The sequence below is a fragment of the Haliotis cracherodii genome, unplaced genomic scaffold, assembly GCF_022045235.1.
Source record: "Haliotis cracherodii isolate W230 unplaced genomic scaffold, xgHalCrac1.p SCAF_8, whole genome shotgun sequence".
NCBI lineage: Eukaryota > Metazoa > Mollusca > Gastropoda > Lepetellida > Haliotidae > Haliotis > Haliotis cracherodii.
Window position 1 is genome coordinate 33,177,258 of NW_027266341.1, and position 25,952 is coordinate 33,203,209.

At 41.4% G+C, this 25,952-nt stretch overlaps 2 protein-coding genes across 2 annotated transcripts; one reads left to right on the plus strand and one right to left on the minus strand.

Annotated features, from left to right (window-relative positions):
• The first annotated feature begins 10,100 nt into the window (after positions 1 to 10,100).
• LOC139450952 (aspartate and glycine-rich protein-like) lies at positions 10,101 to 10,787 on the plus strand. Its single transcript, XM_071232775.1, has 2 exons — positions 10,101 to 10,238; positions 10,473 to 10,787. Exons 1-2 carry the CDS (start codon positions 10,101 to 10,103, stop codon positions 10,785 to 10,787), a joined length of 453 nt encoding a protein of 150 aa, XP_071088876.1.
• Positions 10,788 to 23,867: 13,080 nt separating this feature from the next.
• Positions 23,868 to 25,163, minus strand: LOC139450953 (uncharacterized). Its single transcript, XM_071232777.1, has 2 exons — positions 25,071 to 25,163; positions 23,868 to 24,506 (listed from the first exon to the last, which is right to left on the minus strand). The coding sequence occupies exons 1-2, from the start codon at positions 25,161 to 25,163 to the stop codon at positions 23,868 to 23,870; spliced, it is 732 nt and encodes a 243-aa protein (XP_071088878.1).
• Between the last annotated feature and the right edge of the window lie 789 nt (positions 25,164 to 25,952).

The window sequence follows — 25,952 nt, forward strand, 5'->3', positions numbered from 1 at the left end:
TTAAGTATTGATTGCATTGCAGATATATATCACAATAAACAGTTTTTAACTTGACCGTTGTTATTGTTTACGACATAAAATCATTGTTTTCGTCACCTGGGACAAATTAGGCCTCGTTATATCGCCATCATTTGTAATATGTGTTGGTCGGGCAATAGGTTGTTTTTGTTTATTTGTTTAACGCCGCACTCAGCAATATTCCAACTCTTTGACGGCGGTCTGTAAATAATCAGACCAGACAATCTAGTGGTTGACATCATGAGCTTCGATCCACGCAATTGGGATACGATCACATGCATCAACCAAGTCAGAGAGCCTGATCACCCGATCCCGTTATTCGCCTCTTACGACAAGCATAGTCGCCTTTTACGGCAAGCATGGGTTGCTGAAGATCTATTCTATCCCAGATCTTCACGGGTCTTAGTGTTAATATTCCGCAAATCACGGTGATAATACGTAATTCGGAACAACTGTGGTGATTGGCGTAAATGTTATTGGAATGGTATTCAGCGAGCAATGCTGTTTCGAGGTTTCATGGAACATACACCAGGAAGTTATCCATCGTATCGCCTTTCAGGCAAACGTTGTATGATATTTTTGCCGCAGGTATTTCACCGTGGGTATTCCAGGTAAGAATATAGGTCCCCAGCAACCTAGGCTGGTCGTAAGAGGCGATCGCGACTATTTGGATCGGGTGCTTTGGATCGGCGACTCGGTTGATGACGTGCCATCGTATCCCAGTTGCGTGGATGCCAATCACTGGATTGTTTGGTCTAGATTCGATTATAGACAGACCACCGTCATATAGATGGGATATTGCTGACCGCGGCTTAAAACAATAGACAATGAACAAACTTAGGTACTTGGATGTTGTTTTTTTGTGTATATGTACCAGTGTATTGAAACCGTTTCTCAATCTCATTAAAATCAGATCTTAGTTTTCGCTACCGCTAAACAAAGATCTGAGGACATCCCTTTACGGGTCACGTCAGAACGACCTTTCGCGAACATTGACCGACCAATGAAATGACTGACAAGAAATCGACATTTGCCAATCAAAAGGCAGCTATCTCGAGCTTTACGGCACTAGTTTCAAACTGGCGACTACACTTCGAAACATATTTTTAAACTGACCAAAACAACATTCTGGAATGGCTTATAGATGGCATAGATTGTATGGATATAATCATAAAACCCGTAACTGTCGTTCGGAATACCCTCTGATAAATATTTCGAGGTTGCATGACTAGAAAACACAATCCGACTGTCACTTTCAGGATCTGGTAAGCGACGCTCTGATTGGTTGGATGAAAGGTCGTGCTGACGTGACCCGTAATGGGATGTCCTTAGATCTTTGTTTAGCGGTAGCGAGAACTAAGATCTGATTTTAATGAGATTGAACCGTTTCTTTACTTAGTTGTTGAATTTACAGTTACCCTCTCAAGGTTAAACTCATTCAGATAGCTATTGATTAGTGCCGTATCGGCCATTTCAGCTGTTCGCGCTCAATAAGAAATAACATCGGTCTGTTAAAGTCTAATTCTACGACTCGCAAGCTGTTATCTTTCTCTGTGTATTGAAATGTCTAAGAGCCTTGGTATCTATTTGTTTACCTCGTGGCAATGACAGTTCAGAGACAAGCTCCCGCCCACATCAAGTGTGAGGCGATGGAGTGTGGCTCGATGGCGGCTATATCCTTCAGTATAGACCGGTATACTCACAATACAATGGACAACGTTCAACAATAAGAGAGAGAGAGAGAGAGAGAGAGAGAGAGAGAGAGAGAGAGAGAGAGAGAGAGAGAGAGAGAGAGAGAGAGAGAGAGAGAGAGAGAGAGAGAGAGAGAGAGTTTAACGCCGCTTTTAACAGTATTCCAGTTATATCGTGGCGTGTCAGCTTTATGTGGGAGGAAAGCCCGAAGTGATGAGGGTCTCAGACGTTTACCATTTCGGCACGGGTACGACTTGTGTACGACTTCATTTCATTTTGGTTTACCTCCATAAACAATTATAATAACTTCTCAGACTGATTATTTAAACTTTAACACAAAACACTGTAGACAACGGTACGAAATCAGTGACTTCGTTCAACGGATTTATACAACACAAGCCCAGCCAAATTCAGCCAAATATGGAAACAGTAGTCCGGTGGTGCGCGTGGTCTGTATTATCACCTTATGGAAACAATAACACAGAAACAAATTGCTTGGTTAGCCAATTACATTCCTTGGTGTCGATGGCAATTAATATATAAAAATTTACTACTGTCTATAAGCTTGAGAGAGAGAGTGAGTGCGCGGGGTTTTGACATTATGGTACGGGTGGGTTTGGTTTGAAATCCAGAACTGTATTCATTCTTGTTGACACGCACTGTATATGCTTAAACTGGTAAATTCATTGATAGGTGGGTTCTCTGATCACTTGCACTTGAAAGAATACCACACAAACTATATGTTTGACAGGCAAACACGACTTTTCACAGTATACGTGAAATAATATAACAATATCACAAAACAAATTATTGTGTCTCAAGTAAATAGATGAATGAACGTCAGATCTTTATTTTCCTCAAGATAAATCCCAGAATCTCCAAACATCCAAATCATGTATAACCTTTACAAACAAATTAACAAACGTATCACAGAGGTTGGATCAGTGTCAATTACTTCATCAGTACCATCGTTACCAAGACAGAATGATAACAAGTCATAGTTTTCCTTCATCTCCATGTTGGCATACGTTTCAACATCAATCTTTATTGTTCGGTTTGGATTTTGGCTCTGTATGGGAAAACCAGTCACTGTGTATAAGTCATCCTCATTCGTTTTTAACAGAATTTATGTCGCGTCTGAAATGTAGTTATGAACAGGATTGGCATAGTCTTCTGGAAAAGGGTAGTAAATCGTTCTCTTATTCTCTATTCAAGGTATCGTTTGATACAGAGTTGTATCTAAGCTGTGTGACCGTCAGTAAATTGAAAGTGGCGCTAGCTCGGTTTAGATGTTTTTCGCATCGGCTGCATGTTGAAACTGGGAGATACGCTGACATCCCACGAAGCAGAAGACTATGTTGTGTTTGTAATGCTGGGTATGTGGAGGACGAGTATCATTTTGTGTTAGTTTGCTCCGGTTATAACAAGCTACGCGTGGATCGCTTACCACAAAAAATTGTGAATATCCGACCAAACAAAAATTTAATATCATTATGTCTACAACTGATTGTAAAATAACTGAACGTCTAGCTATCTATATCTCTCAAGCGATGTCACTTCGTAGTACATTATTGTCACAACAATAACAGCTGTGTACATCACGTCCATTGTAATAAAAATGTAACTATGGACCGATGGCCTACACTTACGAAATAAACCGAATTGAAAACATCAAGATTATCAATTAAAGTCGAATAGAATACACTTCCCTCTGAAAGTATCCATTCAGGTTTAATCAATTGTATGTGCTTGCGCAATACTACTTTTCCTACAATACGGAAACCGACACTTTGCAAATATATATATTCCAAACACGTGCAGCACGTTGACCAGTACCCAACTCGAACCTATCAACCCCGACTTAAGGGTAAGACAACTGCCTACGGTGAATACGCAAGCAGGATGATTGTCGACATTTGTTGCAAAACAAATTGGATATTTCCCTAAAACCATTTGTCCTCCCCCGCTAACAGGAGTTACGGGGTTTGTTGGTGTGGGAGGGTTCGATATTCCCCCAACGGTTACCATCGGGCCGAGCTCCTACGAAACTCCAAGATGAAAAGCCAGCAGGTCGAATGTTCCAAGAGGCAGCTGTTTCCAGTCAATGAGAGGCTGTCTTCACCCACAAGCAAGGTATTAAACGAGATGAAGACAGATTGAGATTCTCTGTGTTGACTTGAAGGCAGCTGTACTCAATACCTGCGTGAGTGTATATCTACAAAGCCACATATCTATGTCAGGTATGGTTGAAATAATGTCTGCTTTTGTTTCTTAACCGAAATTCTTACTAAATATATCTATCTCCATACTAGTAATCGGATCGAATCATGAATTATGTTTTTGTTTAGAAATTATGATTGTATTTAATAGACGTTAACGATCCCATTTATTAAAGGTTTTCTCGAAGAAAGCAATCACGAATTTGTTATAGTGTATGTAAAATATACCAAATCATATTACGCTCATATGTATAGTGTATCCTGGAAAATTAATTATTATGAGTGCACATGGTGTTTTTGTGTGAATAAAACAGAACACTGGTTAAAATCTACCACAAACTGAAAGTCCACCAACTTCCAGCTGTTTCCATGGCTGTAACCTGATCCGCTAAGCTTTTACTTCTTCATATAAATAAGAATGTGATACGTTTAAAGATATGTTAATGAAAATAAAATCCATAAATCAAAGTTGTAGATTTATAGCACCTAAACATGCACACATTTATAAAATATAGAAATAATTTTCAGGTTATATGGACTTCTGTTAGATGTAGATATGATAACATGAATACGTGCTTATGACATAGCCAGAACTACTCACTCTTCTTTTAGCCGAGAATTCTCACGATTGTGGAAATGGTTTTGTCGCTTTTATTTAAAGGAGTTTAGAGAAAGACTAAAGAAACTACAGATATATGACTGTACAGCCACCTACGGTTCTTGAACGGTCTTTAATGGTTACCACAACACGGCACACTTTCACAGGAGACTTTCACCCCGCGTGTTCCTTTTCATCTCTTCGTGAATACATTCCCCCCTTCACCGAATGAATGAAGCTCAACTGCATATTCTGTCCATAAATCAGTAGATAAGGGTGGGCACCCGACGTCACCATTATCTACCCGGGAATGGACGGGTAAGTGTGTCGTGTGGCATTACCATATTTCTTGTCGGTGTGCCAATCCATGGAAACACGTATTCAGTGGGAAGTGGGAACGTTTCAAAGAACGCGTGCAAGACGTATTGACATCACATGAAGGATAACGCCAACTTGTCTCTACGAGACGGATTCCTAAGTGACAGTCATCAAAAGAAGTGCTTCAAATTCAACTTGCGATAGGCAAAACACACGAAGCCGACGCCAATATAATGGCGGAATTTAAACAAACCGCACTTGGTTTCTTCTATAATGGATGCTTTACGTGTAAAGTGAATTCAGTCATGCAGTGACTCTTCTGTCCAGTGTCCTGTCCGGTCGGGCACCTGCTGGTCAAGCTATTGTAAACATGACGACCCTTGCCCCAACATGTAAGGGAGAGGCAGGTTTATGGCTTTGAATTTACGGGTAATTGTCATCCTGCGCTCTGGCCATCTCCGCGTCGTTGTTATGGCCTCGCACCTGTTGGCTTTGAAGATCCACATTGGTCAACGCTGTCAGATGGGATGCATGTAAATTTCATCAAGGGGTTTTATCAAAGAGCGGAATGTAAAGCAAACAGAATATAAGAATTAATGTATCATATTCGCATTTTAGTTCACATTAAACAGCATATTTGTTCGATCAGTCGAATATTTTATGAAAGGTAATAAAAAAGTCATTCGTCGAGGAGGTCGACCTGTTTAAATATTTCGAGTATTTGTTTAGATGCCAGGCTCTTAAACATAGACTTGTATACTTACCAATTGCTTACCAGAATAAATGGTATAATTTGTATACATTTAAGCGGTTATTGTCTAGTCAAAACGCTAGAGAGCTTAAGAACCTGTCGAGATTTATCGATGAAATATATAAAGATGTAAAGATAAAAAAATAATATATATCCATGAATGACATTCTCATCTTGTCATATATTAATAATCTATGTGTACAAGCTTATCTTTTGTCCTCTTTTGTACCACCGCCGGTGGTTTGAAGAGACATATACGGTATTGGGGTGACAGCTTGAGTCGGGGTGTCTTTGTGATAACAGATTCCTTAACAGATTCAGGGGAGACTGTCCTGATGATAACTTCAATTAATCTGAAAGTTGCAAGATCAGGTTTCTGCGAAAAAGGTTTTATCCGGTTTGGAATATGGGAAAACATAACAACATAAAACAACATTTCATAAGATATGACAGGTATTACTCGTCGTTATGCGGATGTAACGGTCTGTAAATATTGCGACATTAATAGCTATCCAAACAATGTTTCGTTATTGGTTTCAAATAGACACTTTAGAACAGCTACTACTACTGCTACTGGTGGTACTACTACTATTGCTACTACTGCTACTACAGCTACTACTACTATTACTGCTACCGCTACTACTACTACTGCTACTACCGCTACTACTATTACTGCTGTTGCTACTACTACTGCTACTAATGCTGCTGCTGCTACTACTACTACTGCTACTACTACTACTACTACTACTACTACTTTTACTACTACTTCTACCACTACTGCTACTACTGCTGCTACTACTACTACTGCTACTACTACTACTGCTACTACTACCACTGCTACTACTTCTACTGCTGCTACTACTACTACTACTACTACTACTGCTACTACTACCACTGCTACTACTACTACTGCTGTTACTACTACTACAACTGCTACTACTACTACTTCTGCTACTACTACTATTGCTACTACTACTGCTGCTGCTACTACTACTGCTACTACTACTACTGCTACTACTATTACTGCTGTTACTACTGCTACAACTGCTACTGCTACTACTACTACTTCTGCGACTACTACTATTGCTACTACTTCTACTACTGCTTCTACTACTGCTTCTACTACTGCTACTACTACTACTACTGCTGCTTCTACTACTGCTGCTACTGCTACAACTAGCACCATTTCCGCTGTATGAAATACTACCCAGGAAAGAGAGTTTTCAACTATGTTTTCAGTGTAAAAGAAGCCGCGTTTCCTAGCAACAGATAATCTACTTCCTGTGGCCACATATGATTAACACCACGAGCTCTACAGTGCCATGTTAGTATGCTATTCGCACAAGTACCCGCGACACAGGATCAGTCGACTGTGCAAACGGAGTCCCGTTATGCCTGTGTTCCTCACTCACGCCACAGTCGTCTGCCTATGCCCGCTTATACCGCTAACACCACGCCACAATCTTAACGAACGCAACCAACCCTTTTCATACATGTTGTAAAACTACATGCTGCGTGGCCATCTCTCGTCCCATCACGTCTTCAACCTGTTTTACTTGATTAGCTTTGTTGATATTCAATATAATGTACACTAATCACATCAGCCCTCTATATTAGTGGGCAGCGAACCATGCAATCCCCAGTCTCACCAATAAAGACCTGCACAGAGTAACTGGCGTATTCAGAGATGGGCCACACAAATTCATCTTCTTAACTAACAGTTCGTCCTAAGCTGTGGTAACAGGACGTCTTTATCGTCCGTATTTCATGCATAATCAGTATGTACGTTGTGGCGACTTCGCGACGTCTCTCTACATGCATTTATTAAGAATGATAAAAGCAAGTAAGGAGGAATGTGTTAGTATTTATTATTATCCCCCGCCCCAACGAAGTTGGCGAGGGATATAGAAATGGGTTCCGTCCGTGTGTGTGTGTGTGTGCGTGTGTGTGTTTGCGCGTGTGTGCGTCCCGAAATCGCATACATATTTCTCTACAAAACTTTGCATGTCTATCAGACTCATGCTGAACTGGTGCCTTTTGCTATTTAGGAATTTTATAAAATTTTATTTTTTACGTTTCCATGGCAACAAGTTGGACTTAGCTTCTATAAGGGTGTTGTTCGTTTCCGGAGCTCCGGAACTCCAAAACGGTTAAATAATTTCTTACAAAACTTTGCATGTCTACTAGGCACATACTGAACTGGTGCCTTTTGCTATTTAGGAGTTTATTTTAGAATTTCCATTGCAGCTATTTTGACATGGCCTATGAGAAATGTTGAGTCAGTTACCTGGTTTGGGACCATAACGTGTTAAAATGGCGGGGGATATAGATGACTTCGTCATCTATACGCTTGTTCTTTTAATGTAACGCCTTCTCATCGAGAAAAATTATGAATTGTGATATCGGAGAATTTTAGTTGGCAGGCCAGCAGTACCAAAACACCTCCAATCATTTAGTATGGTATGTATACGGTATATCTCCTTCATTTGTCCTATTTATTATAATATGTTGAGTGAGTGAACCGCTATTTCCATTATTCCAGCAATATCACGGCGGGGGACACCAGAAATGGGCTTTTAATTTGTACCCATGTGGGAAATCGAACCCGGGTCTTCGGTGTGACGAGCGAACGCTTTAACCACGAAGCTACCCCCACCGTCCCTATATTATGATAAGAGTGGAGATGTAATACATTGGATGATCGATGGACAAACGGCATTGTTCATATGGATTTCCTAGAAATGATTTAGTTTAATCATTCATATTTAGGCTGATTCTTAGAGTCGGACTGCGGTGAGAAACACAAAGCCTGTTTCACCCGGCCACAGTACAACGTTCAGGAAAGGATAAAGAGTTTGTCAGACTGTGGGGTAGCCTACTGGTTTACATAAATACTCCACTCAGACACAGTACACTGACTTAGAGCCAACCAATCCTTGTGTTATCCCCTTCATGCTGAGTACCAGGCAGGGTGACAACAAGTACCATCCCTTAACATCTTTTGGTATGACACGGCCGGGGATAGAACCGCCGACCTCCCGCACTCTGGGTAAGCGCACTAACCACTACACGACCAAGGCGGAGAAGAGGCACCGGGATCCTGTTCTCCACAGGGAGAAAGTATAGTGACACCGCAACCTGACGGGGTCAGAGGTCATGATCCCGGGGACGCGACTGGGGGACACTGGCCTAGGTCTCCAGAAAGTATCTATGGCGCTGTTAGATTGTGTCCTTGTTACATCGCAGTGTGAGGGAGTATGGTTTTGCGCCGCTTTTAGAATATTCCAGCAATAACGTGGCGTGGGACATCGGAGAATGGGCTTCACACGTTATACCTTTGAAGGGAATCGAACCCGGGTCTTGATCGTAACGAGTCAAAACTTACCACCAGGCTACTGCACCACACACAGATATTGAGAAATAGTTTCCTCGACAAAAGAGCTGTCGTTATAAGGTTTTTAAATCAGAGTCGACAGCTATTGATAAATCTATTATCAAAAATCAGAATCTGAGTTAAGATCTGAAAATGTAAAGAAAAGTAGACTTCCTTTTCAGTTTCTAACATTTAACTGTTGTCAAAAACGAACAAAAAAACAGCGCATGTATCGCATTGAAAGTAACACCTGTGTTAAATAAATTGGTGCACATATCTTTTGAATAAGTAAAAAATATCAAATTCAAAACATGTTAAACGCATTAATTTGTTTATCCGAAAAGGTTCAAAGCAGAAAAAAAATGATTTCCCTTTTTATAAAAATACGTATAAGTTCATAACATCAACACTGTCACATGACGACAGCCTTTACGGTGGTTGTACCGACTCATGACGTCCACAGTCAAGTATATACATCACTACGATTAGATAACATGTGACATCGGTGCAACGCTCCACTGAACTTAAGATGTGTCGACCACAGTGGACTTCTGCTCGATCAGGGCTGGAATTTACGCTGAAAAGGCCCTACTCTGTATGTTATGACCTCAACTTGGTGCTTTGCTTGTGCGACTCGCTGCCTCAAAGACCAAGTGAGTTGGGCACCACTAGCGATAAAATGTCGATATAAAGAAGACGTGGAGGGTCAACAAAAGACGGGCAAGTGCCAGGTGTGTACAAGCACTCCTCAACCTGATACATGACGTATACATGCATCATGACATATCAACAAGTTATGGAATTTGGGCCAAGCCTCACATAACGGTTAAAACATAAACCTTAACAGAGCCACAATGTACGTTTTCTGGATTTTTGTAACTTAACGGTACATGCATTAAAAATAACAACAAAAATTATATAACATACGAAAGAAGAAGCGATGAAAATTAGTTATGTTGAAAACTACGACAATGGTGGTGACGATAAATGTGACGACAGCGGCGATGATGACACTGGAGACGTGAATGATGTCATTTACAATAACGGTGCAACGACGACAGTAACGATGACGGTAATGTTTGTTGTGACGACAACGGTGATAAAAAAGTGACGACGGTCTTAATGATAATGATGACGATGGTTATGATGACGGTGAAGGTGGCGATGACGATGAAGACGTATGTGTTGATAACAGTGAAGACAATTAGTGGCAGTGACGACGGCGGTGATGATGGTACTCATGATAATGACGACGATGGGGATAGTCAAGTAACACTGGCGATGCTAATGATGGCATTGACGACAACGTGCAAGTATCGTCACGAAGACAAGAACGACGACGGAGAGGATGAGAGTGACGATGACGGTAATGATTGCAGTGACAGTGACGGTTAAAGAAAGTGACGACGGTATTTATGACAAATACGGGGATAGCAATGGCGGTGACGACGACGGCGATGATAACAGTAAGGACGACAGTGATAATGACATGAATGATGACAGCGACGACGACGGGATGATAACAGTAAGGACGTCAGTGATGGCGACAGTGACGACAATGGTGATGATGACAGTGACGTCAATGGTGATGATGACAGTGACGGCAATGGTGATGATGACAGTGACGATGACAGTGACGACAATGGTTATGATGACAGTGACGACAATAGTGATGATGACAGTGACGTCAATGGTGATGATGACATTTATAACAATAACGAGGGCGATGGTGACAACAACGACGATACTGATGGCCACGGTTTCGATGAAAATGACGACGACAATCTTCCAAGAGGAAAGAAGACATTGAAAGTATGATAAGAGTGGACGCATTTGGAAGCTGATGTAGAAATTGATATAGCCGTAGATGTTTGGAGTTATGTTTCACGCATGCAAGCTGAACTCCGGTTGTCTATTGTTATAACCCTCACTGAGCGCCCACGTGTCGAGGTGAGGGTCGTCACGTGGGATGTCAATTGCAACCCATCCACTGTCATGATGTTTAACTTCACATTTCCGTTGGAAACTTGTGATTGACATGTCTATACAAGCAACGTCCAGAAAGTATGAACATGGTTTTAGAAAAATGTGGAAATTTAAAGGTAATTTCTTTCTCGTTTTAATTCGAGCCACTTACACGGGTTTATATATTTAATACTTCAATGAACAGGACTTAATAATTTAGCTGTACAAGTATTTATATTCAATGTATCACGGTGTTATTATTCAACAATATTTTGTTTTAAATTCGTTTTACTGGATTTTTATATACTCTCCCACAGTGCTATGTATCGACAGTTGTAAAAGCTACGACCATGACTGCTTTGTGGAACAAACAGTGGTTCTCTGATTTGGTTATAAGATGAGTGAGTGAGTGGGTGAGTGAGTTGGGTTTAACGCCGCTTTTAACAGTATTCCCGTTATATCACGGCGTGTCAGCTTAATGTGTGAAGAAAATCCGAAGTGATGCAGGTCTGAGACGTTCACCCGCTTCGGTGAAACCCACGAGCACGGGTATGGTGCTGACAAACCTAGAAACATATTAATTGGGGACCGGGATTCGAACCCACAATCCTAGGTTTCTGGTGTGCCCAAGGGACGCAACTCCGCACAGCGAATCTCGGCGCCTTAGACGACTGGGCCACCAATGCTACCCCCCCCCCCCCCCCCCCCCCCCCCCCCCCCAGTCTAACTTTCACATTGATAAATGAATTATACATACATTATGAATTATATATATTTTATATATACATTGCAAAGGTATAGTTTGATGTAGTTTTTGCATGCATATTACTTGTTGCATCTGTAACTTCACCTAATTAAGTAAATAGCTGTATTTACACCTGATTGAGTATACTAGTGTATTTTACACCTGATTGAGTATACTATTGTATTTTACACCTGATTGAGTATACCGCTGTATTTTACACCTGATTGAGTATACTAGTGTATTTTACACCTGATTGAGTATACTATTGTATTTTACACCTGATTGAGTATACTAGTGTATTTTACACCTGATTGAGTATACTAGTGTATTTTACACCTGATTGAGTATACTAGTGTATTTTACACCTGATTGAGTATACCGCAGTAGTTTACACCTGATTGAGTATACTAGTGTATTTTACACCTGATTGAGTATACTAGTGTATTTTACACCTGATTGAGTATACTATTGTATTTTACACCTGATTGAGTATACCGCTGTATTTTACACCTGATTGAGTATACTAGTGTATTTTACACCTGATTGAGTATACTATTGTATTTTACACCTGATTGAGTATACTAGTGTATTTTACACCTGATTGAGTATACTAGTGTATTTTACACCTGATTGAGTATACTAGTGTATTTTACACCTGATTGAGTATACCGCAGTAGTTTACACCTGATTGAGTATACTAGTGTATTTTACACCTGATTGAGTATACCGCTGTATTTTACACCTGATTGAGTATACTAGTGTATTTTACACCTGATTGAGTATACTATTGTATTTTACACCTGATTGAGTATACCGCTGTATTTTACACCTGATTGAGTATACTAGTGTATTTTACACCTGATTGAGTATACTATTGTATTTTACACCTGATTGAGTATACCGCTGTATTTTACACCTGATTGAGTATACTAGTGTATTTTACACCTGATTGAGTATACTAGTGTATTTTACACCTGATTGAGTATACCGCAGTAGTTTACACCTGATTGAGTATACTATTGTATTTTACACCTGATTGAGTATACCGCTGTATTTTACACCTGATTGAGTATACCGCTGTATTTACACCTGATTGAGTATACTATTGTATTTTACACCTGATTGAGTATACTAGTGTATTTTACACCTGATTGAGTATACCGCTGTATTTACACCTGATTGAGTATACTATTGTATTTTACACCTGATTGAGTATACCCCTTAATTTTACACCTGATTGAGTATACTGTTGTATTTTACACCTGATTGAGTATACCGCTGTATTTTACACCTGATTGAGTATACCGCTGTATTTTACACCTGACTTGGTATACCGTTGTATTTTACACCTGATTGGGTATACCGCTGTATTTTACACCTGATTGAGTATACCGCAGTAGTTTACACCTGATTGAGTATACCGCTGCATTTTCACCTGATTGAGTATACCGTTGTATTTTACACCTGATTGAGTATACCGTTGTATTTTACACCTGATTGAGTATACCGCCGTGTTTTACACCTGATTAAGTATACCGCTGTATTTTACGCCTGATTGGGTATACCGCTGTATTTTAACTTGATGGAGTATACCTCTGTGTTTTACACCTGATTGAGTACACCGCTGTATTTTACACCTGATTGGGTACACCGCTGTATTTAACACCTGATTGGGTATACCGCTGTATTTTACACCTGATCGGGTATACCGCTGTATTATACACCTGACTGGGTATACCGCTGTATTTTACACCTGATCGGGTAAAGCACTGTATTTTACACCTCATTGGGTATACCGCTGTATTTTACACCTGACTGAGTATACCACTGTATTTTACACCTGACGTAGGTACATATCACAATGATGGGCGCACACGCTGACAGGTCGCTGCTATGTTTATAAACATATTATTGATGGCAACTTCAAACTCTTCCATGTAAACATGACCCCTCCGTGGCCACATTCGTACAGCGTACAGCAGGTACTTAAAGTTTGCTATAACTCACAGCAGGTTTGTAAGATTCAAATTAATTTCTATCTTCAAAGCATGTACCGTGGCTCGACATAGAAAACCCCGCAATGATAACAACAGTCGAGGTTTATTTTAAAATAAAATTAAAACCCACCCAGTGCCAAGAACATTTCCAGCAATAAAACAAATTAATAAATTATTCCCAAACTGACGTGAAATTCCTTTGATTAAATAGCATTTTAATATTTACACACCCTCATAGCTGTTTTAGCATAAGTATATAAAACAAAGACATAAGATACATTGTAAACCCGTCTATCAACTCAATGATGTGCTTCCGACACATAAACCTGTATCGAGTCTATCCAGCAGCCCTAAATTAAGTCTGATCAAATAAACTTAGAGATATTGGCTTACCGTACGTACACAATGGGGTCATACGGCTTATTGTTTGGCGTATTGAGGTCCTCGTTAAATCTCGTTCTGTCCACTTGAAATTCTTATAGATATATATGAAAGGTCGCCCCTTCTCATGTGCCAAATGAAAGTACAGCGATTCACCTTAACCAGGCCAAACCAACGAATCAAGCATCCCGAGTCTGACATGCACAGGTTGTCCGCTTTTTATTGAGTTATTAGTTCGGTTGAAGATGACCGAGAATCGGCATGACATTTAATGGTCAGTTTATGTGTGAAGTGGTCATTACCGTGGGCCGCTCGTCAACTCACTGACCCCCAGAGGGAGTGGTAATGGTCTGGAAAGGGGACACAATGGTGTCCAAAATCCCAATAATGGCCCGTGTTATATTTTGTTTAGAGACACGGAATGTTGGCGCTTGAAATCAGGCTGATTTAGATTTACATATTGGAGACGCGATATTTGATCAGTGATTTAAAAGGCTAAAAATAAACATTTGAGAAGCGCATCCATCAGATGCTTTTCGGAGCAGCGTAATTGTAATTCCATTGGGAAAGAGTTATGTCATATTCCGCTTTGAATGTAAGGTTGTACTTTTTGTATAACCCGGAAATATCATTCGGCTCCTTCCAATGCAATAGCTCATAATCTCGGCTAACACTGTATTGAACCATTGTCACAACGTCGTTGTTACAGTTGATGCTGAGCCAGGAATTCACAAGCCATTCTGAACAAAAATTGAACAAGAACAACTGACGCAACTACTCAAGGTCATTATGCAAAATTATATACAAATCATATATCAACTATAACATGGAAATAACTCGGAACTATGGGAGCTCATTAATTCTACCATTCGTCACCACTCGCCCCTTTCCGTAACCTGCAAGAAGACTCGTCCCCCTATCGATGAATGTTATGTGCGAAAAAACGACAAACCAATCAGAATGCGCGTATGATTTCAAGTTCTTCGTCAAAGAATCCCTCAGCAATAATTTTTCATTTTACATATGTCTTGCATCTAAAAATATACCCAAGACACAGTTAATTGTGTTCAATCATACTGTATAAATCCGCATGTCCCAAGTGATTTAAATTGCATCTGAAATATATATAATATATGGGGAAATAAATGTGAACCATTACGCAACGAGTTGACAATTGTTTTAGGTATGCCCGTTTGCGCAAAGACGGAACCCGGTCGCAAAAATGGCCATGATAGGGGCACGAGTCGCTATTCGGCTTGTCCCGGAATAACACGAGTTGGTCACGAATGGAGTTGGTCACGAATGTAATTCTACTTCCGGAATCAACCGAGTCTCATGATTTTTTCATTACTGGCAACTTGGCGACAGCCATTGCCCGGATGTACATGTGGGAAGGGAAACAGGTGGTCATGTGGTCAAAGGCGCAGCGATTTGCTGTTCAGTATTGCTCTCTCTTAGACGTGTCAGAAGCCGTGGGTTCGAATCCCAGTTTCGCCTTCATAGTGTGCTTGGTTTGTAATCCTACTCATGGGTTGAGCGGTAAACGTCTGAGATCTGAACCTATTCCAGTCTCATGTCATGCCGTGATAAAACTGAACTGCTGTTCAAAGCGGCGTAAAACAACTCACTCACTTACTCACAGCAGGCTGATATGGACAACACAGATGACTCTAAAACAACTGATTAAAACAAGAATTTGGCACTGTACATGCTGCAACTGCGCACGCATTTTATATATGTAGCAGCGATCTTTCGCATTGGGGCGGTTTGGTAGCCTAGTGGTTAAAGCGTTCGCTCGTCACGCTGAAAGCCCGGGTTCGATTCCCCACATGGGTACAATGTGTGAACCCCATTCAAGTTCCCCGCTGTGATATTGCTGGAATATTGCTAAAAGCGGGGTAAAACCATACTCAGTCACTCTGTCGCAATGACTTACAACGGAGAAACTGGAGAAACCGTCATCTCTTTTTAGATCGAAGTAGCTACGAAAAGACCTTCGTTAGGATCCGACAAGCGGAATCCTTAAAGGTGGGTGTAATCCGCAATTTAATTCATTATCCGAGTTGTTTACTCACGATTCTGTTGTGACGACGCGTCTGGCAGATGACGTTGTTGACATGTCCTTGACATGGAAATTACTGACTATCACTAACATATGTACATTGAGCATTATGAAGACTGATAATGTAATCAGACACAGATACGTGATGACTTTAGCACACGTACCGACACAACCAGTTTAGAAAAAAATGTTATGGAAATATTTCTGAAGTTGACATCTAAAAACCTGAAGAATTTTGTCTCCTTAGGGTGGAAATGCGTTAGGAAAATATTATCTGAGATGTGGATAGTACTTTCCCCACCGCTTGCTCTGTATGACAGAGTGACATTGTCGCCCCCGGCCGGTCTATTAACAACCCCCTCAGGTTTCTTTCTTCCAGGGACAAGAAGAAACAGCCGGATCGTGTTGATTTGTGAAAATTTGAGTCTCGTGCAATATTTATTATGACAACAAAAACGGTATACCCCCTCAGTCTCGCGACCCGCGGAATCTGGTCGTCTGCTTTGTAGACGAGAGGCTTGTAGGTTACAGATGTCGATAGCCAATCAGCTCCGATCTTGACACGCGACATGGTCCACATGGAAGCCATACTTTAGATACAGATCGCTCGGTTTTAACATTGTTCAAATTGGCTGTGAAACTGAGTCAGAGTAAATGATGATTAAGCAGAAAGGCAATACAGTATATTTTCAGTTAAAACAAATTAAACGTATTTCAAATAGGTTGGGAATGTTAATTTGTGAGTTTGGCTTGAGGTTGGGCTAGTTCAGTTTACTCGTTGCCGAGACTGAAAGGTGGAATTAAGTATAAAATGAGTTGTGTTTATTGTATTGTAACAAGAATAACTTGGTGAGGCGTGAATACCAACTTTTTAATGCGTTGACAATACTTGTTTACCACGAGTTTGTGTGGCGTTTTAAAGGTCGGAACAGTCCGATGTATACAAATAAAGACGCCTACCACACATATACACGTACGTGCCCGTACACACGCGGGAGAGAGAGAGAGAGAGAGAGAGAGAGAGAGAGAGAGAGAGAGAGAGAGAGAGAGAGAGAGAGAGAGAGAGAGAGAGAGAGGAGAAAAGAAGGAGAGAGAGAGAAGCTTGGTTAATTGTCTGGTCGATTGTTTACAAACTGCCGTCATATACATGTTGCTGAAATATTGCCGAGTGCGGCGTTCAACAACAAACAAATCACCGTCACAACTGCATGCGACAACGTCAACCTAATTATTGACATCACGTGACGGGTCTCGTGACCTGTCATATTCGTTGAGATCCATGTCAAAATAAACCAGGAAAGGGTGATATTAACCATGCAGATGGCCGGAAAAACCGCGTAGTTTGTCAGTGGGCTGTCATTATAACTAGCCAAAGGGGGGGTAACTATGACTGTTTTAACGCTCTGAATTGTAATGATGAATGTATGATTTATTGTAAACAGGTGTGATTTTTCCAACTGTTCTTCACTAATATGAACGGAAAGTGAAATAATATTTAGTAACTGACTGTAAAAGTCCAGTTTCCACCTTTGCCGAACCACGGACTTGTATAACTTATATAGGTCCGTGGCCGAACTAGGCTGGAATTTCTGGGCTCTACCGCATTTGTGACCAACTCGTGTTATTCCGGGACAAACCGAATAGCGACTCGTGTCCCTCTCATGGCCACCTTTGCGACCGAGTTCAGTCTTATCGCAAACGGGCATACCTTAAACAATTGTCAACTCGTTGCGCAATGGTTCACATATATTTCCCCATATATAATATACATTTCAGATGCAATTTAAAGCACATCGGGACATGCAGAATTATACAATATGTTTGAACACATTTAACTGTGTCTTGGGTATATTTTTAGTTGCAAGACAAATGTAAATGAAAAATTATTGCTGAGGGATTCTTTGACGAAGAATGTGAAGTGATACGCGCTTTCTGATAGGTTTGTCGTATTAACGATATCGGGTGGTCAGGCTCGCTGACTTGGTAGATGCATGTCATCGTTTCCCAATTGCGTAGATCGATGCTCTTGATATCAATCACTGGAGTGTCTGGTCTCAACTCGAATATTTACGTGATAAATCTGGAATACTGCTGAGTGCGGCGTTAAACAACAAACATACAAACAAACAAATAGACCCCAGGGTGACCGTACACACAAAACGGGACATACATTAACCCCAGACGGAGAGTGGTTTGTTCTGTTTCACCCTGCTGTCTACATGTATGCACCTAACGCTCATAATTCACATATTTGACTCGTTTGTTTGATGACCTGCAACCGCGTAACACAAAACAATCACTCTAAAATCTTTCACAAAAGATTAAAGACATGCTTCAATTCTTGTTCGGTCTTGCATCTTTATGTAAATCACACAATATCGACTGTTACACTTATGATTGAAAAATATAAAGAAGCCTCCATTCAATAGTGTTATTTATTGTCGTATCTTTCTTCATCATCTCTTTAAAGATTCATCTCAGGTGAGTGGTCACATGACAGCAACAAGACGCAAATGGTAACGAGGCTACGCGCGAGATCAGTTTGTGAACATGTAACGGTTATCTTTTTTTCGAAAACAAAGTGAGATTTAGACTCGGGTCGTGCTCACTTGTACCTTAAGGCTGACATTTTGACGCAAGGTGGCGCTGATTATAGCGTTAACGCTTCTTCGATCTCAGGAATAATGTAATATTTATAGCGAATTTCTTCGCGTTAAGAATGAACACGAATGCGTGTCCAATTTATGCGATGACATGCTCCGAGCATACCTGTAATTTATATACCAGCACAGACATAGCGCTGTGCAACGGCCTGTTAAAGGCTTGCAAAGAATGGAATTTTCACAACATGGGTCAAAGGGCACACTATTTTAGAGGATCATGTACACTAATGACAGGGTGTATTGTTTAACGAGAACAACAGGAAGGGAGTTTCATTACTCAATAGATTGATGTCACACAAGCAGACGACATGTAGCTCCAGATATTATGAATTATTAGTGTACTAAATGCAATAAATGTTTCTTTGTTTGTTTGTTGTTTAACGCCACATGCGACAATATTCCAGCTATATGACGGCGGTCTGTAACTAATCTAATCTGGAACAGACAATCGAGGGATTGATGTCATTAGCATCGATCCCGCAATTAGGATACGATGACGTCCATCAACCAAGTAAGAGAGCCTGATCACCTGATTCCATTTGTCGCCTTTTACTACAAGCATAGTCACCTTTTACGACAAGCATGGGTTGCTGAAGACCTATTCTACCCCGGGTCTTCACGGGTGGCAATACATGTTGTGAGTGAGTGTGTGAAAAAGATTTTACGCCGCTCTTTACACTATCTAAACTACACCCTTGTGGACATAGAACCAGGGTCCTCGGTGTGACGAGCCAACGCTTTACCCACTAGGCCACCCGTCTGCCTACCCCAACCCCCGTTAATATAACTTATTTATGAATGTGTTTATTAACTGCAATTCTCAGTTTCAACCATTGAGCAAGAAACTTATTTTTTTAAAACAACAACAAATAAACAGAGGAATAAGGATTTGTTAGTGATTTGCCAACACCAACACTGAGGCCAAGACATCAAATTTCTGATTGTCACTTCTAGAGCCACCATTTTATGGGAAAATATTTTTGTTAATTCGGTAGACCGATATTACGATCGGTCGTTTGACGTGTATTAAACCCGAAGTAATGGCGTCGCGGACGCTTATGCACACGTCAGAGTAATCTCAAGATCTAGCGAATGGGGTAGTCTGTCTTACAGACCCTAATACATATATATATCTATATCAAATACAGCCCATGCAAGTCTATAATGTTTGGCAAGTCTAGATAACTGCAGTATCTGAAAATGAAGAGAGTCACACGGCTCCCTTTTATTATATTTTTATCAAGATAACTGAACAACTGTTTTCTTCTGTACGATATCTTCATATCAGAGACTAGGTGTTAGTCTACCTTAGGGCAACAGCGTTCGTACGTTACGCCGAAGTGTGGGTTCTGTTCCTAATTAGTGTGCATTAATGGAAGCCCTTTGGTGCCACCACGCGTCGTAGACGCGGTCATTTATCCACTCTGTCTAGGTTCAAATTACTGAGCATCTAATCCACTTGTAACATTGTGTTTCCCCCCAACCTTCATGCTGATCCATTGCAATATCACCAAGAAAAACACTTAAAGTTAAATTATCTTCTCATTTATCAAAGATCAGCATAACATTTCATCAAAAAGTTAAACACGCGACTTTGTTTATATAATCTTTGTAGTCATGTAAATATGCGTATTTAATAGATCAAACATTGCCTTTGGAACAACTGGTCGTCTTTCTATCTGAAATGACGTAGAAATTCGAGTTGCAGCATGAATACGGTCGTGATTAAATAAGTAACCTGCTGGTGTAGAATTACGTCGTAAAATACGGCCCAGAGAAACATGATCCTTGTCCCAGTCCTCTATTGAAACAACGTTTGTATTGCTGTGTTTAAAATTCTATTGTTGCGATCAGTTCCTTGCATAATGTGCGTGAACATTAACACTGTCACAATGTCTTTGTTCAAAAACCCTTATTCAAGGGCAAGGTACACCTTGAACAACCTGCTGGTCTATATTCAACTGGCTAAATCAACCACAACCGCGTGATCAGCTAGGAACCAGGCAAAATTAGGATACCGTTGTATCTCCGATCTGGCTCGCGTTTCAGAAGCTTGTGGTTTTGGATATTCAATGACTTTACTGTGTGTATAGCTACTTAAGAAATTGGTCAATAGTTTTTTTCAGGCATGAAGTTGGAAAACGGTGGCGCTTAGCTTGCGAATTGACCATGTGATTTGAGTTCGCGTTTGTAACAGGCACAAGGATTATTGTAAAGTGTGTTTTATTTAGTTTGCGAGGTCAATAAGGAATGTCTTCTGTAGGTATTTGAATGCGGGTATCAATGTTGACTTTGTAGTGACATTGAGTTCGGGCAGTATGGCACATTAAAGAATTGGATGCCATTTCAACAATATCAGACGATTTGCCAACCATACTGGGATTTTATAGAGAGAAAAGATTAATTGTCACAGAAAATTCTTGAAAAGTATAATTATGCTTCATACTGCTGATAAAAAAGAAATTGTCTAGCACAAAGATTACAGTGTTGCAAGTTGTATTAAAAGAAAATGTATTTTTAGGTACATAGCTTTATTTCTAACAAATATCTGGTTTCGCAGCTTTAGCTGAAAAACAAATCATGTATTTAGTCTCAAAACAAAATCCCAGACACTCATCAATGCCAAGGGGCGGTCGGGTAGCCTAGTGGTTGAAGCGTTCGCTCGTCACGCCGAAGACCCGGGTTCGATTCCCGACATGGGTACAATGTGTGAAGCCCATTTCTGGTGTCCCCCGCCGTGATATTGCTGGAATATTGCTAAAAGCGGCGTAAAACCAAACTTACTCACTCACTCATCAATGCCAGACGCACTATTAGTCCAATAAGAATATGTGTTATGCTTTCATTGACATGTGTTATCATCATTATCACCATCATTACCACGCAGATGCAAATCATTGATAAGCGTGAGTGAGTGAGTGAGTGAGTTTGGTTTATCGTGCCTTGAACAGTAATACGTGATATAACGTACGTCTGTTCAATGACAAGCCCAACTCTACCGAAGCCTTTTAGGGCCATTTTGGTTATTTCTTTTTTTCTTGAAATTTCAAGATACTAAGTTGAAATTTCAAGATGCTTTGTTGAAATGTCAAGATGATGTGTTGAAACTTCAAGATACTAAGTTAAAGTTTCAATATATATGATGTACTGGGATTCGAACCAAAGGCCAGGATTCAGGCACGGTCCTACACTAAATGCAAACAAAGCGACAAAATCCTTTCCATACCCATAGGAAATGTCTACTGGAAGCACAATGTGCATGCTAGATATATTTGAACCGAGGAACATAATTATAGGAGGAAAAATAACCATTGCCATTTTACAGTAACTACATGTTGAACAATCAGGCAGCCACACTTATTCTCTCTACCTAACCCGTGAAGATGCGGGTTGGAAGTGATCTCTATCAACTCATGCTTGTCGTTAGAGGCGACTAACGGTCTCGGTGTCTTGACTATAACTGCCATCGTATCCCAAATGCGTAGATCGATGCTCATGATATCAATCACTGGATTGTCGGCTCCAGACTCGATTAATATACAGAGCGCCAATATATAGCTTGAATATTGTTGAGTGCGGCGTTATTCAAACAAACAAAAGAAACAAACCATCTACCTTTCCTGTCTACCTTGCAGAGTAGACAGGTATATTTAAGACAATGCTAAGACAATGTAGTGTCTGTCTTGCTTAAAATAGACGAAAAAGCTTGAATGACTAAAATACGCTTCTGTGAATCTTCCTCACTTGTAAGCTATACCATCACCCACGAGTCTACAATATATGATAACATCGCGAAATTCTAAGATCATATGTTAGCAATAATTTGGAGAGATTGTTAGGGCCATCACGTCATGTGTAGCATTTAACGCAATATCATCCAGGTCCGAACCCGTCATATCCAAAGCCAATTGGTATTCGCCGCCACTACCACAAGCTATTCGTTTCGTACAAATAAATACATCTGTATTTTGAGAAAAACATTTGTATTCTAATGTACCGATTACCCAGCCTGGCTTCCCCGAAGGTTTCAAGGCTATCTAGGACTGACTGAGTAAAATCGGTTACGAAAAGATCCTATAAACAATCACCCTACATCAAAGACCGGTGTAGATACCGCACGCTGAGGTTCTCCTAAAGACATCTGCTCTAGTAAACTGCACGTACTCATACACCAGTTCTGTCAGCGATATTACATTCATACTGGCTTATGTTGTGTGAGAGCATCATCCATGGATCGTCATACCCTTCGCCTGGTCAGACTGTAACACTGCCGTCTGAAGGCGAACAGCTCAAGACCCAAATAGACACTCCGAAGCGTGGAGGCTTCAGTCCATTTGATACAACCGTGTGATAAAGGAAAGCTATCCATTGTCGGCATACCGAGCTAGACTACTCTCAGTGGCTGGGCTGTTCTTCGCCTTGCCAGAAGACCCTTGTAGTGTCTGTCTTAAGACGCGCTTTACACTGTCGTAACGTCTGTCTTCAGGGGTGCTACACGCTGCCAGAACCGAATCGAACGTATTACAAACTGGTGTAGAGTCTGTCTTTAAAGGTATTACCAACTGGTATAGAGTTTGTCTTCAAAGGTATTATCAACTGGTGTAGCGTTTGTCTTCAGAGGTATTATGAACTAGAGTCTGTCTTCAGAGGTATAATAAACTAGTGTAGCGTCTGTCGTCAGAGGTATTATCAACTGGTGTAGCGCCTGTCTTCTGACGTATCATAAACTGGTGAAGCGTCTGTCATCAGAGGTATTATAAACTAGTGTAGCGTCTGTCTTCAGAGGTATTATAAACTGGTGTAGCGTCTGTCTTCTGAGGTATAATAAACTGGTGAAGCGTCTGTCATCAGAGGTATTATAAACTAGTGTAGCGTCTGTCTTCAGAGGTATTATAAACTGGTGTAGCGTCTGTCTTCTGAGGTATTACAAACTGTTGTAGCGTCTTTCGTCAGAGGTATTACATATTGGTGTAGCGTCTGTCTTCTGAGGTATTAAAAACTGTTTTAGCGTCTTTCGTCAGAGGTATTACCTCCGTCCAACTCACTCACTCACTCACTCACTCACTCACTTACTCACTCACTCACTCACTCACTATAAATGACTGACAGGGAGTTTGTCACATCGCTTACAACGCTCACATCGCTTACATCGCTCACATTGCTTACATCGCTTACATCGCTTACAACGCTCACATCGCTTACATCGTTCACGTCGCTTACAACGCTCACATCGTTCACATCGCGTACATCGCTCACATCGCTTACAACGCTCACATCGGTTACATCGCTCACATCGCTCACATCGCTAACACCGCTTAAACCGCTCACATCGTTCACATCGCTCACATCGCTTTCATTGCTTACATGGCTTACATGGCTTACACCGCTCTCATCGCTCACATCGCTTACATCGCTTCCACCGCTCACATCGCTTACATCGCTCACATCGCTCACATCGCTTACATCCTTTACACCGCTCACATCACTTACATCGCTTACACCGCTCACATCGCTCACATCGCTTACACCGCTCACATCGCTTAAATCGCTTACATCGCTCAAATCGCTTACACCGCTCACAGCGTTCACATCGCTCACATCGCTTTCATCGCTTACATGGCTTACATCGCTTACACCGCTTACATCGCTCACATCGCTTACATCGCTTACATCGCTTACACCGCTCACATCGCTTACATCGCTTACATCGTAAATTGTTCCAATCTAAGGAACACAACTCCCACAGTGTAGTCCTCATCCCGCCGTTCCCGACGACAACGCTGTATTTACCAAGAAAACTAATTATTCCAGAGTCTGAGTGTCGATGTTGGAGACATGCTATCAGTTTCGTCTGGCACGCGACAACTATGTGCACTGGAGTAGCGCCTGGTGCTATAGGCGTGTTATCTCGCCTTGACGTCACATGACGTTTTTGGCGGTACTCACGTCTCGCAACAACGGCTAGAGGAATGCTGTTCATGGCTACAATGGTGTTGTGTAAAAGTTACTACGGAGTTCCTGGCGTGTCTCGCAGCTAATACGTGAATATGTTGTGGGGATTGTCAAGGGAGACCACAACGCCCGAGGGGTGTGTTGTAGGGATTGTCAAGGGAGACCACTACTCCCGAGGAGTATGTTGTGGGAATTGTCAAGAGAGACCACAACGTCCGAGGGATGTGTTGTGAAGAATGTCAAGGAAGACCACCACACCCGAGGAGGATGTTTTGGGGATTGTCAAAGGAGACCACGACACCCGAGGAGTATGTTGTGGGGATTGTCAAGGGAGACCACAACGCCCGAGGAGTATGCTGTAGGATTGTCAAAGGAGACCACGACACCCGAGGAGTATGTTGTGGGGATTGTCAAGGCAGACCACGACATCCGAGGAGTATGTTGTGGGGATTGTCAAGGAAGACCACGACCCCCGAGGAGTATGTTGTGGGAATTGTCAAGGGAGACCACGACCCCCGAGGATTATGTTGTGGGGATTGTCAAGGAAGACCACGACACCAGAGGATTATGTTGTGGGAATTGTCAAGGGAGACCACGACCCCCGAGGAGTATGTTGTGGGAATTGTCAAGGGAGACCACAACGTCCGAGGAGTATGTTGTATGGATTGTCAAGGGAGACCACAACGCCCGAGTAGTATGTTGCGGGGATTGTCAAGGGAGAACACAACGCCCGAGGATTATGCTGTGGGATTGTCAAGGGAGTTCACAACGCCCGAGGAGTATGCTGTGGGATTGTCAAGGGAGACCACTACGCCCGAAAGGTATGCTGTGGGATTGTCAAGGGAGACCACTACGCCCGAAAGGTATGCTGTGGGATTGTCAAGGGAGACCACTACGCCCGAGGAGAATGCAGTGAGATTGTCAAGGGAGACCACTGCCCCCGAGGAGTATACATTGGCCAGGAATCCCACTACCTCTGGGAATCGCAATATGAGGAATATTCTCTGAAACGTACGATGTGTGCCATCTTAGTTGCGCTCAGTGATTTATTTCACTTTCCGATTAACTCTGCAGTTGCATCATTGTTGATGGGCCTCCGTCGGCAGTATATCATAAATGTCATTTAAATTTGGGAGGAAAGTCCAAATGATGCAGGTCTCAGACATTTCCACTCCACTCTCCACCCCTTGATGACGACCCTTAGTTTGTCAGCAGAAT

Bases quoted from the DNA above. Each gene is read 5' to 3' on its own strand.
- LOC139450952 (XM_071232775.1), top strand. From the start codon at position 10,101: ATGACGATGGTTATGATGACGGTGAAGGTGGCGATGACGATGAAGACG. The intron at 10,239-10,472 runs GTAACACTGGCG...GAATGATGACAG, and splicing joins ACGACGATGGGGATAGTCAA to CGACGACGACGGGATGATAA.
- LOC139450953 (XM_071232777.1), bottom strand. From the start codon at position 25,163: ATGTCGTGGTCTGCCTTGACAATCCCCACAACATACTCCTCGGGTGTC. The intron at 24,507-25,070 runs GTCTCCCTTGAC...TGTGTTCCTTAG, and splicing joins CATACTCCTCGGGCGTTGTG to ATTGGAACAATTTACGATGT.